The sequence below is a fragment of the Trichomonas vaginalis genome, chromosome II (genome assembly GCF_026262505.1).
Source record: "Trichomonas vaginalis G3 chromosome II, whole genome shotgun sequence".
In the NCBI taxonomy this organism is placed as follows: Eukaryota; Parabasalia; order Trichomonadida; family Trichomonadidae; genus Trichomonas; species Trichomonas vaginalis.
The window spans coordinates 9,516,886-9,529,346 of record NC_067204.1 but is presented as its reverse complement, the minus strand read 5'-3'; the positions used below and the strand labels follow the sequence as shown (position 1 = coordinate 9,529,346).

Sequence of the window (12,461 nt, the reverse complement as noted above, 5' to 3'; positions counted from 1 at the left end):
TCTGAAGACCTAAGTTTGTTTGTAGCTTTACTATTCCGTATTCGTTTCGGTCTGTACTTTGTAAATAGAACAACATTTTATTCTCATTAAAATATGACTATTGCTGCATATGCGTATGAAACAAATGAAGCAAGAAGAGCACATGAACTAGTAAATGAAAACTCAACTTTAACAGTGGAAGGCAATGATTTAGTCATTGACGATGGAAAAACTAAAAAAGTCATTGATTTCGATACTTTTAACACTTATGACCCATTCATTACAACAAGCAAGGTTCCCATCATAAATGATGGAACGGTGCAATATATAAATTCAACAGTAGATGCCTCATTAGTGAAAGTACTGAATGTTCTCATTGAATTGTTAAAGAGCTTCCGATTTGACGACAACATTAAATGCTTAAAGAATTTAGTCATGAATGAGAAACAAATTCTCGGCGTTGCTGGTAGCAGTAATGATGTACACCTTATGACATTAGAATATTATAACAAACATAAAGATGAACTGAAAGGAGAGAAGGGTGACACTGGAGCTCAAGGACCACAAGGAATACAAGGACCTCAAGGCGAAAACGGTTTGGATGGTGAAGATGGAAAGGATGGAAAAACTGCTAAATCATGGATATGGAACCTTATAAATACTGGTTTAACAGCTGCTTCATATGGAGTTCTTCAATACCAAATCGGAAAGATATGGGCAGTACTTGGTGAAGAAGCTTTAGATGACGTCAAAGATGCTTTGAACTTCATTTCAAATGGTTCGGATACTATTAAAACTTTATCTGGTTGGATGCAAGAAACAAGGAGTCAAATAGATACTGTAAGACGTATAGCAAACAATGCACGTACGGGATTGGATACTTTACGAGAAGCACAAAATACACTAAAGGAAGCAAATGATATTCTTGGCTCAGTATCAGACATGCATGAAGATTGGCTTAAAGGTATTGACAAATCTTTAAAAAATCACAGTCAGTCTATTGCTGACTACAAGAAAAGTATAGATTTTTTACATAGTGCTATGGACGTACATGATGGAAGCATAAGGAACTTACTTAATGCTAACAATAACTTACCAGGAACTATTAAAGCATTTATAAAGTCCTTTGTAAAACCTGGTGCTCTAACATTTAGGTCTTTGAGAGCAAGAGCATTGAAGTCAAGAGATGCAGAAACTCCAACAGAACCTACAGAAGGAACTGAAACAACAGAAACTCCAGAAGAACCACCAAAACCAACAGCTAATGAAATATTGTTCGAATATTTTCCAAGGTACTCTGTTCTCATTGCATACATTCAAGAAATACTTAAGAAAGCAGACTTGACTTTAGGAGATGATGAAAGTTCTGTATATCTTTCGTTCCAGTTTCAAATAGCAGAACTTTTGAGACAGATATGCTTAATGTATGACAACATCTCTGATTTCACAAGATATGATGACGACCATGACCCAGAACACGGTGAAGAAGATGTTTTACAAACATCCATTAAGACAGGAAAAGTTTTAACACAAAGTCTCATTATTGACACCGAAGATGGTGAAGTGGATGTTCTTCAAGAGCTGAAGAAAAATACTTCTTCGGGAGGTGGTGGTAGGCATGAACTTGAAATAAATGAGATAGAAGAGAAATTAGCCGAAAAAGCAGATAAAAACCATGTTCATTATATAAGTTCAGATGAACAAATTATAACGGACTACCACGGATATTTAATACAGGATGAACAAATAAGCACTGAAGATGTTAATGAAAGAAGATATAAATACATTCGTGCTAAAGGTTATGACATACACTGTACTGTACAGTATGACACAGGTAAAGCACAAGAAGCATTTGGTTATAGCGATGAAATATATGCTTCGTATTTCTTTGTTAACGGTGTATTAGTTGAACCAAGATTTACATTGAGAGTTAAGACAAAAATAACTTTTGAAGATGCTATTAAAAGTAAAGCTGACAAAGATGAACTTGACGCAACGAACAAAGTTTTGAAATCTCATAAACACAATATCTCCGATATAAATGAACTTCAAGCTACATTAAATAGTAAAGCTGACAAGAACCATACACATGAATCCTTCACTACTGTTAGAGCAGACGACATAATATTGAACTATACCCTTGGTTCAAGTGCACCTTTAGAGAATCCAAGTACAAGCGTAAAAGATACACTAAACTCCTTAAATAGTAAATGTATGAACATTGAAGGTCATGTCAGAAACTTTGAAACATATAAACTACCAGCAATGTTAGATAAGAAAGCAGATAAAGAACATACACATAACTCCTTCTCAACTGTTGCTATAGAAAGTATTGAAGGAACGGTTGGCGGAACTGGTGGGGATGCATTATATTATAAACCTCCTAACTTTCCACAAGGTTTAACATCGAATGAAAACATAACAACGAAGAAAGAAATTAGCTGTAAAAATGTTTATGTCATGAATGATGAAAATAATGTTAAATTCACTGCTCAAGATTTATATGATAAGAAAGCAGACAAAACAGAGCTTCAAACATTAAAGACTGAAATACTTCAAACATTATATCCTATAGGCTCTATTTATACGTCAATGAACTCAACAAATCCAGCAAGTGTTTTAGGTTTTGGTACTTGGGAACAGATTGTAGACAAATTCTTATACTGTGCTAACTCTCCAAAGCAAACAGGAGGTTCGAAGAAAATTACTGAAGCAAACTTACCTGCACACACTCATACAGGAACTACAAACTTTTCTGGCGACCATAGACACTCATTAAGAGACCACCCATTATACAACTCAGACTATGAAGCTGGCAATGAAGTTTTATCTCCATCTTATAACAATTCAGCAAAAAAGACTTTTCGACCAACTGAACCAGGAGGAAATCATGTCCATACTTTCACAACAAATCCAACAGGCTCGGGTGAAGATTATATGCCACCATTTATGACGGTTTATGCATGGTACCGCGTTCAATGAACGCGCTTGAGCCTGCTTTGCAGGCTTACCGTCTTGAATAAAATCTTTAACTTTACATAAATGAGCTTGAAAGAAGTATTCGAACAACATCCATGGAGGTCATTTAAGAAGTTCAATGAAGCTGCAAAGAGTTGGGGATTTACTAACAGAGCTGAAGTGAAAAGGTTCTTTGACAAAAATGTTGTACATCAAACAAAAATAAACCCTTACGACTACTTTTTTACCAATTTACTCCAACACTCCTGACGCATACCAATTTGACACTCTCATTCAAAGCAGAAAAGGAGGACATAAACCATTCCTCATCTTCATAAATGTTAACACTCGTAAGCATATGCATATCCAATGAAAAATAAAGGAACTCGTGAAGTGTAAGAGTTTTACAAAAGTTTGTAGCAGAACATAACCCAAGTACTTTAACATCAGACCAAGACAGTGCATACCTCAGCAATGAAATCACAGATTTTCTCATTAAGCATAACATAACTCACTACACTACCGAAGACCATAACCATAACATACTCGGCATCATAAACCGCTTCATAAGGACTCTCAGAGATTTAAATCAAGAGCGAGACTTTACCGAAGAAACAATGAAACATTTTCTCGAAGTATATAATTCCTCAACACATTCTACAACAGGACATACACCAAATTCAATGACACAACAACAAGAAGAAAAGTATATACAAAAGAAACGAAGCCAAACACAAAATATCAGAAATTCAACACAATTTACCCTCATTCCTGGTACAAAAGTTCGTGTAGTTCTTGACGACAAACCGTTGACAAAGAAACGTTTAAGGTTAAGTCGAAATTATTATATCGTAGACTCTACGCAAGGTAATGGATATCTTATAAAAGCTGCTGACGACTCCATTACATTTTACCCTCGACATAAGTTAGTCGAAAGTAGTAATGGCAAACTTGCTGAAATCATTGACGAAGCAAAGCGAGGAGTGGTTATTAAAATACTTGGCTACAACATAAACGATGACACTTATAAAGTAAGATATGAAGGAGGCGTTGAAGATGTTATACCATCTAAGAACTTGAGAGAATCTAAACCAACTCATCTGGGACCATTAGAGCAGGAGTACTGGAAAGATAAAAATAAGCCAGAAAGAATAAGAAAATTCTTCTAAACTTTTTCATTAGATGTAAATCAGACATGAACGAGAACAGTCATGATATCATTAATGGTACCATTTATTTACACCAAAAAATATAATTTAGGTGAAGAGGTGAAATTTCACCTCTTTTTTCACCTGTTTTTTCACCCTCATGAATTTTCATGAATTTTATATATTAATGTTTTCGTTAAGCCACTTTGTGCCGTCAGTCAGTCAGTCAGTTTAGGAAAGACTTTAGAAAGTTGTTGGAAAATAAGTCCTGGGAAGAGTATTATAAGGCATTTTGTGAAGAATATAGCAACCGCCGGAATTCGGACTGTTGCTTTTTATACAAAATTCATGCAGGAAATTCTTGAGTTTTGGATGAAAGAATACGGTCGAGCCAAAAGTGGCTCAACCTCAAAACAAGCATTTTATGAGCTTACTAAGGGCGTTATAAATGAATTCAAAGGTATTTACATACATCCTGACCTCGTTCATTTTGTTGCTGAATTCAGCAAAAATAATGTTTAGGGTAGATGGTTAGATCTAACCCGATATCTAACCCGATTTCTACCCTCAACCGCTAAGCGGCGAGACCCAAAGGTCTTGAATTTTCATGAATTTCCTTAAGATAGAAAAAATAAAGTTAGTTTTATTTTTATTTATTTTTTTATTTTGTATAAAAGATATGATTTCAACAATCGGCACAACAACAATTCAAGCCGCGAACGGCGGGACTCTGTCCACAACTACAGCACCAAACTCGCTAGTCATGAATCCTACGTCAATGTTAGTAGAGATGAAAAACTTCATTCCTTCTTCATTTACTTTCGAAACAGAAATACAAAGAATAAAGCAGGAACTTTTAACAAGTAATTTAGACTGTAGTGCGAAAGATGAAACAAATGAACAGTATCTTTATGAAATGGAGGACCTCATCGACCATTTGCCTAAACTACCTGAAATTCAGCAGCAAAAACTAACTATTCCTGAATTCGACGAAATTGAAGTCAAAGCAACTGACTCAGTAGAAATAAAGAAGTTCATACGAAAGGTAAATTATGAGTTTCTAGGATATCATTGCAACCATAAAGTTATGGACAAAGATTGCGACATGGTATATAAGAACATCTCTGACATATATAAATCGGGGGGTTTAAGACATACGACAACTTTGTTTCATTAGTTGCAAAATGTGTATGGCAGATAAGAGATAAAGACAGAAGAGGTAAGGTATGGCATGAACAGATAAAACCAACTGCTTCAGATTTAAAGAAAACCATTGACGCCTTAGTTGTTTTAGCAGGTAAGGTTTCAGAATATAACGCAAAAATGAATCCGCAATGTTCTAAATGTAAAGCAGCAATGAGGAAATATAACTATTCAGTAAAAGAGATAGAACGTATGCGAAACGACTATGCTGACTTAAAGAGGGAGGCAGAGAAGCCGGTAGAAGATAAAATGGACATGTTACCATTTCTGAACAAAAACTATCCAACTGCTGACGATTTCCTTCTATCTGATGTCAAGAAGAAGTATAAAGAAACTTTCGGCATTGTTAAAATTTTTGATGTACTAAAAGAAGAAATTGAAGCTACGAAATTGTTTAGGATTTCAAATATACATCGTACAATTCATGTAAAACGCTTGTGAAAAAAGAGGTGAAAAATTAGGTGAAAAAAGAGGTGAAATCTCACCTCTTCACCTAAAATATATTTTTATTGAATTTGGCAACAAAATTCTGAGTAAAATAATTTTTAGGGCATGTGTCAAAGCGTTGAGTTTTCACAAAATTTAAAAAATAACGTATATCATGTGAAACTTTTATAAAATAACTGGGGTAGAAAAGAGGGTAGATATCGGGTTAGATCTAACCATCTACCCTAAAATATATTTTTCTTGAATTCAGCACAAAAATAATGAATTTCATTAGTTAGAAAAATAACGCTAATTTTATTTTTATTTATTTTTTTATTTTGTATGTAAAGACAGTAATGACAACATTAGAGAACACAACAACAGTTATAGTCCATGAAGCCATAAATGAAGAATACGAATACATACAATATAACAAACAACTTCGCCTCATTCGTTCGGTCAAAGACGATATGTACCAAATGCAAAGTATAATGAATGCTCTTCGTTCTACAAAGCAAGCATATCATTGGTTTGAAAACCAACAGACAAAAGAACTTTTAGAAGAATTTCCTCATATGATTGCTTCCCTCGGAAAACCGAGAGAAGAGATTCCGTACGAAAATCGCAAGAATTTGGCTCCTGGTTTGAAAGGTTATTATGTTCATAGACTTTTAGTAAATGCTGTAGCAATGTGGGCTTCACCTCGTTATGCTTGTTATATTTTCATGATGTTAGATGAACTATATAAAGCAGAACGTGAAGAGATGGAAAAGAAACTTCAAGCAAAAGATGAAGTCATTGAATCCAAAGACAAAAGCATACAGAAAAGAATACCGCGTTCGGTACCAAAAGGAAAGGAAAAGAACTATAAGTATATGATATATACTGAAAAGTTGGAGAAAGAAGAAGACAGTGACATGGTTATGTTGCATTTAGTGAGAAGAAACAACAAGAGCTTTTACGACTTAGCTAAGATATATAAATCTGACAGAAACTGGTTCTATCGTGAAAACTTACCGATTTCAATGACACCGAATGAGCAGATAAAGGAAATTGTCAAAAATACTCTTCCTCAAACACACTATGATATTAAAGGTTGTACAATACTTACATTCAAAGAAGACTTACCATTACTGAAGGAAAAAATAACAGAATATTTCGATAACTTCAAAGAGGAAGAATAAAAAAAATCTAAGCTAATTTTATTTTTTTTATAAAATTTTATCTCATATGAAAGAACATGAATTTAGAATATTCGGAACTCATGACAGAAGAAGAGAACGAACAACATGTAAAAGATTATGCAAAATTTCTGAAGACATACAAAGCATTTAAACAATATCTAAATGCTTCTAAAGATTATGCAAAATTTCTGAAGGTATATAAAGCTTATGAAAAAGCGTATGAAAAGTTTATACATTGGGGAATTGTTGTAAAATATCGATATGAAGACTAACCAAAAATATATTTTTGCTTAAATAACGTCAGGGTCTATTTCTTCAACCATTTCACTTCCTTCGTCAATGTCAATAGAAGCTTCTTCAACCTTTGGTAAGAATTTCTGTATAACATCTTTGTTCGTTATTGTCTTCAGAGATGAAGGATAATATTTCACATTTGTTTCACCTTTCTTATATTCTTTCTGTTCGGAAAGATTTAAAGCAATACTGAAGAAGTCAATGTTAGAGTTCTTTATGACAGTATAGTGTGTATCTTTGACATTCACGAAGAAACTCTTTTGTTTCAAAACTACTGCTAACTCTTGTGAAGTATACCGTTTGCGGTCAATGACGATAGCTAATGGTCTCACATACTGCCAAACTTAGATTCTTTCACAAACTTCTTGTTAAAGATAACATTAACGTTTGCAGCACCATTGAACTCATTCTTGATGGCATTAGCGAGAGCATTGTATGAAAAGAACTTGCAATCTTGCATGTGTTTCATTAAAATAAAAATATTAAATTATTTTGAAAAATAACTTTAAAAAATCTAATCTAATTTTTTCAAAAAATATTTTTTTTATTTCCTACTAAAGATGTATCGGAAGTTGTCTAAGTTAGAACACTCGGAAATAAAACAACTTCTAACAGAAGCTAACATAGAAGTAGCAAAACATTACGCAACAAACAAAAAAGCACTCGCTGACATCCTCAATGACTATAATGGTGCAATAAGTTATGATAGAATTCATGAGTTCATAAAGCCGCAACGCGGCGAGGACAAAGTCCATGCAAGAGCATTTCCTTTAAATGACATTGCTATTGACTTATATCATAGACGTTCAGTACCACATGAAGTAAGAAGAGAAATGTTTGACATAACAAATGCAAACGTTGGTAAAACACGAAAGAGAGACGACACACTGAAACAACAGAGAAGAGAGATGTTTAAAAGTGCTATAGAACAAGTTCGCAAAGCTAACGATGTCATTCGTTCCATTGACGACAAACCAAAAGAAGGTGAGAGATGGTTAAAGAAAGATGAAGAGAATAGAAGAGAAATGTGAAGTCAGGCAATAGACTCATTGACTTTAACATCGAAGCTTTAGATGAACCAAACAGAGACTACTTACACAAACATTTCGGTAAGGTTTTCATGAGACTCTTAGAGAAAATTAAAATAAAACTCACAACAGAGATGGATGGTATGTTATAAACTTGGTGGAAAGTATGAATGTTCTACGTTAAACCTCAATAATATTGGAACATTACTACATCAGCTCTTGAAGGAGAACTTTATATCAGAGATAGAAGCAAATGCTGCAGGTATTGTTGAAATGCACTATGACTTCTTCTTGACAAACATAAAGAATCTTACTGAAATAAAGATGTATGATTTAACAGAATATGAAGGCTTAATGATGTCAGATGTAAGAAAGGCAAACCAAAAAAGAGACCATATAGAGATGAAAGCACACTGACAAATGACCAGAAAAGCCATTTTGGAAGCTCTTAAGCAAACAGGAAACCCAGCACTTATAGAAAGCTTTTGGAAAGATAATGGTGAAAAGAAGTTTTATAAGAAGAGAAGCGGTCAGTTCTGGAAGTATCTTTGCACATTACCTATAAATCTTGAGCGCTACCAAATCTTCAATGAATTGAACAAAAGAACTGCAGCACTTATGACAGAGGACAATTGTTTCGTTTATGCTTGCATTCAGGCTGGAGTAGATGAAGAAACTATTGACCACATGAGAGAAGTCATTCGTGTTAGAGACTTTCCTCAAAGTAAAGTACAAGAAATTTCTGACGCAACAGGTATAGCATTTAATGTTACCATTGGTTATTTCAATGACTCAAGACATAATGAAATAAAGAGATACATACCAAAAGAATGTGAAACTGTTAGAACTATTGACTTACTTCTTGTTGAAGACCACTACATGCTAAACGAAAGATTACCAATGACAACATATTTCGTCAGAAATTACAAAGAAATTCTCAAAGCTTGTGGTGGAATGAACATTGAGAAACAAATGAAGATTTATACAAAGAGAGAAGATAAATATGTAGTTCGTTATGATAGAACAACACCATTATGGGATGTTATGAAAACATTGTGGGAGTGCAAATATTTCGAACCTATTTCTTATGGAGAACTTTTCACATATACTACTGACTTATATAAACAGAACCTTGCACCATTTAAAGACTTGTCATATGCTCCAAAGTATTGTGTACAACTGAAGAAGAAAGCCGAGTCAAAAGAAGTAAATAAAAATAAGTGCAAGTTCATTCCTGAGCACGTTTTCTTTGCTGACTTTGAGTGTAGCACAGACGGCTTTCATAAAGCTTTTAACATCTGTTATGACAGTGAAGATGGTTCAGTGAGTGAAAGCATTTGGGGTCAGAACTGTGCAACAGAATTTTTGGAGCGACTTCCTGACAAGAGTTTAATATATTTCCATAACCTCAGTTATGACATAAACTTCATCTTAAGACACATGACAGAAGTGAAAGGAACTCCCATCATTAAAGGTTCACGAACAATGCAAATAACTGGCTTATATAAAGGAAGGGCAATTATTATAAAAGACTCTTACAGTGTTATAAATAAGAAGCTTAAACTATTTCCTGCTATGTTTAACTTACAAACAGGACCGAAAGAAGTATTTCCATATAACTACCACAGCAGTGTTTTGTTAGCAAATGACAACAGAACTGGTGTCATTTCTGAAGCATGTAAGTTTATCCGGGATGCGGAGACGTTCATGAAAAACATAGATTCCATCAAAGGTTGCAGAATAGATGAGAACCACTTCGACTTAGAAAAGTATAGCACATTTTATTGCAAACAAGATGTAAGAATTTTAAGAGAAGGTTTTGTTAAGTTCCGCAATGACATATTGAAAGAATTTGATTTAAACGTTTATGACTACGTTAGTATTTGTTCAATTGCTAACAAATTATTTGAGAACAGAGTGTACTTCCCGAATGGAAATTTATATGACCTCTCAAATAAACCAAGAGAATTTATTTCACGCTGTATTCAAGGTGGAAGATGTATGCTGTCAGATAACATGAAACAAAAGAGTAAAGAGAAACTCATTGCTGATTTCGACGCTGTTTCATTATATCCATCAGCTATAGCAAGACTTTATACTTTAGAAGGAATTCCAAAGGTTATGAAGAAAGAAATGTTAAGCACAGAGTATCTCATGAGACATTTATTCGATGACGACCAAAAGGAACCCATTGGTGAAAAGTTTATGTCTGGCTTCTTTGTTCTCATTAAGATAACAGAGATTGGAATACAAAGACACTTTCCTTTAATAGTTTGTGACCCTGAACTAAATCCAGAACTTAACGTTCCCAGAAGTTCAAACACTTGCTGTTTAATGTATGTTGACCATATAACATTACAAGACCTCATAGAATATCAAGGTGTCAAATGTGAAGTGTTGCAAGGATACTATTACGATGGAAACAGAGATATTAGAATAAGAGATGAAGAAAAGAAGTTGTTTGAGTTAAGGTTAAAGTATAAGAAAGAAGGAAATCCTTTGCAAGAAAATATAAAGCTCATTCTGAACAGTATTTATGGCAAAACTATTCTATCTCCTATTGAGTCAAAAATAACCATAGTAAATGACAAAGATGCTATAAGATATGCCATTAGAAACTACAACCATATAGTGAAGTTCGAAGGTTTGGATGGTTCAGATAAAACTATTTTCAAGCTAACGAAAAGCATTTGCAGACACTTTAACTTCTGTCCACTTGGTGTTAACATTCTGTCAATGTCGAAGAGAATAATGAACGAAGTATTCTGTACTGCTGAAGATATGGGACTTCAAATCTTCTACCAGGACTGTGATAGCATGCATATTTTCAATGAAGACATACCAAAGCTTGCAGCAGAGTTTAAGAAGAGATACGGTAGAGAACTTATAGGAAAGAACCTTGGTCAATTTCATTCTGACTTCGCAGAAATAACACCTGGAAAACAAAGTTTAGCATACAAGTCAATATTTTGTGGAAAGAAGACCTACATAGACTTACTCACTAACGATTTAAATGAAGTTGCATTCCATACACGTTGCAAAGGTGTCAAACAAGATGTCCTTGCTTTAACAGCAAATGAAATGTTTCCTGAAGCTATACAATGCTATTACAATGAAGATAAGAACATTCACATACCTGTTGGAACATATGACAAAGACTCTGAGTTCAGTTTAATGAAACTTTACAAAGCACTTTATGACGGTCAAGAGATTGGGTTTGACTTATGTAAGTCTGCTACACCTGCATTTGAGGAAAAGTTTAACTTCTCAATAACGACTAAAACAAGCTTTATTCGTAAGTTGAAGTTCTGAGGTCATTTATTTTTGTCAGCAATGAGGTCATTCGTGATAAAAATAAGCCGCTAGCGGCAAGGGCGAAGCCCATGTGGTCATTTACAATACTGCGATGGTAGAGTTTAAGAGTTGTGCTTCAATGTAGAGACAGTCCTTATGGTCTGGAGGTAAGAACACTGGGCAGTTATGGTCATGAGTGGAGAACATGTCTATCCAAAACTCACGATTGAAGCCAGTTAATTTATAGTATTTAGGGTTAGGAAGTGGTGAAGTTCTTGTATGACCAATGAACTCATTTTCAACTCCCTTACTTAAGTTTGAATATAATATAGCTTGCTTTCTATCCCAAATGCCAGGTGTTACAATCTTTGAAAATTCATTTTTCCTCGGAAGCATTGCATCATAATTGAAAACATTTTTGAAGTCTTCATTGGGTTCAGAGATTTGAAATCTTATACGTAATGGATTTTCTTTCTCTTTAGCTACTTCATTGAATGGTGAATATATAACAAACTGACAGTCATGAGTTCCATCTTCATTTTCATTAAATTCATAATGAAAGTCTATAAGTTGTGGCTGACTACCTTCTTCTTTCAGTTGTGCAAGAAACTCACGTAAAGGCTGTAAAGTTTGTACTTCAATGTTGAACTTTTTCTCGAACATCTCATTAAATGAAATCATACATTGTTGCAATGTTGTATCGTCTTTAAAGTATTTGTATATGTGAATGTTTTGGGCGCTTAAAGACTGTTCGTCATTTTCTATCTCGACTTGAAGTATAAAGTCAACCTTTCTGAAAGCACGTGTTATATACATATTTGTTATGCCAATGTACTTCTCTTCATTTATGTTCACAATCCAGTCTGTTGGAAACTTAAACGTTACTCTGTTCCCCTTTATTTTGACGTCAGGGTTTTCACTACTGAACGCAACAGATAAAGGTATTT

At 34.2% G+C, this 12,461-nt stretch overlaps 7 protein-coding genes across 7 annotated transcripts, besides 1 other annotated feature; 6 read left to right on the top strand and 1 right to left on the bottom strand.

Moving 5' to 3' along the window:
* Positions 1–12,461: part of a mobile genetic element that runs on past both edges of the window.
* TVAGG3_0514690 (integrase core domain containing protein family) lies at positions 3,555–4,106 on the top strand (the record flags this gene model as incomplete). The annotated part of the gene is made up of 1 exon (XM_051237055.1): positions 3,555–4,106. One exon carries the CDS (start codon positions 3,555–3,557, stop codon positions 4,104–4,106), a length of 552 nt encoding a protein of 183 aa, XP_051094879.1.
* Positions 5,409–5,729, top strand: TVAGG3_0514680 (organellar and viral DNA polymerase type B; the record flags this gene model as incomplete). Its single annotated transcript, XM_051237054.1, has 1 exon — positions 5,409–5,729. One exon carries the CDS (start codon positions 5,409–5,411, stop codon positions 5,727–5,729), a length of 321 nt encoding a protein of 106 aa, XP_051094878.1.
* On the top strand, positions 6,071–6,556 carry TVAGG3_0514670 (KilA, N-terminal/APSES-type HTH, DNA-binding family; the record flags this gene model as incomplete). The annotated part of the gene is made up of 1 exon (XM_051237053.1): positions 6,071–6,556. A coding segment is annotated over one exon (486 nt), but the record flags the coding sequence as incomplete, so codon positions are not given.
* Positions 8,839–9,216, top strand: TVAGG3_0514660 (organellar and viral DNA polymerase type B; the record flags this gene model as incomplete). Its single annotated transcript, XM_051237052.1, has 1 exon — positions 8,839–9,216. A coding segment is annotated over one exon (378 nt), but the record flags the coding sequence as incomplete, so codon positions are not given.
* TVAGG3_0514650 (organellar and viral DNA polymerase type B) lies at positions 9,265–10,421 on the top strand (the record flags this gene model as incomplete). Its single annotated transcript, XM_051237051.1, has 1 exon — positions 9,265–10,421. A coding segment is annotated over one exon (1,157 nt), but the record flags the coding sequence as incomplete, so codon positions are not given.
* Positions 10,957–11,532, top strand: TVAGG3_0514640 (organellar and viral DNA polymerase type B; the record flags this gene model as incomplete). The annotated part of the gene is made up of 1 exon (XM_051237050.1): positions 10,957–11,532. One exon carries the CDS (start codon positions 10,957–10,959, stop codon positions 11,530–11,532), a length of 576 nt encoding a protein of 191 aa, XP_051094874.1.
* On the bottom strand, positions 11,614–12,330 carry TVAGG3_0514630 (uncharacterized protein; the record flags this gene model as incomplete). Its single annotated transcript, XM_051237049.1, has 1 exon — positions 11,614–12,330. The coding sequence occupies one exon, from the start codon at positions 12,328–12,330 to the stop codon at positions 11,614–11,616; it is 717 nt and encodes a 238-aa protein (XP_051094873.1).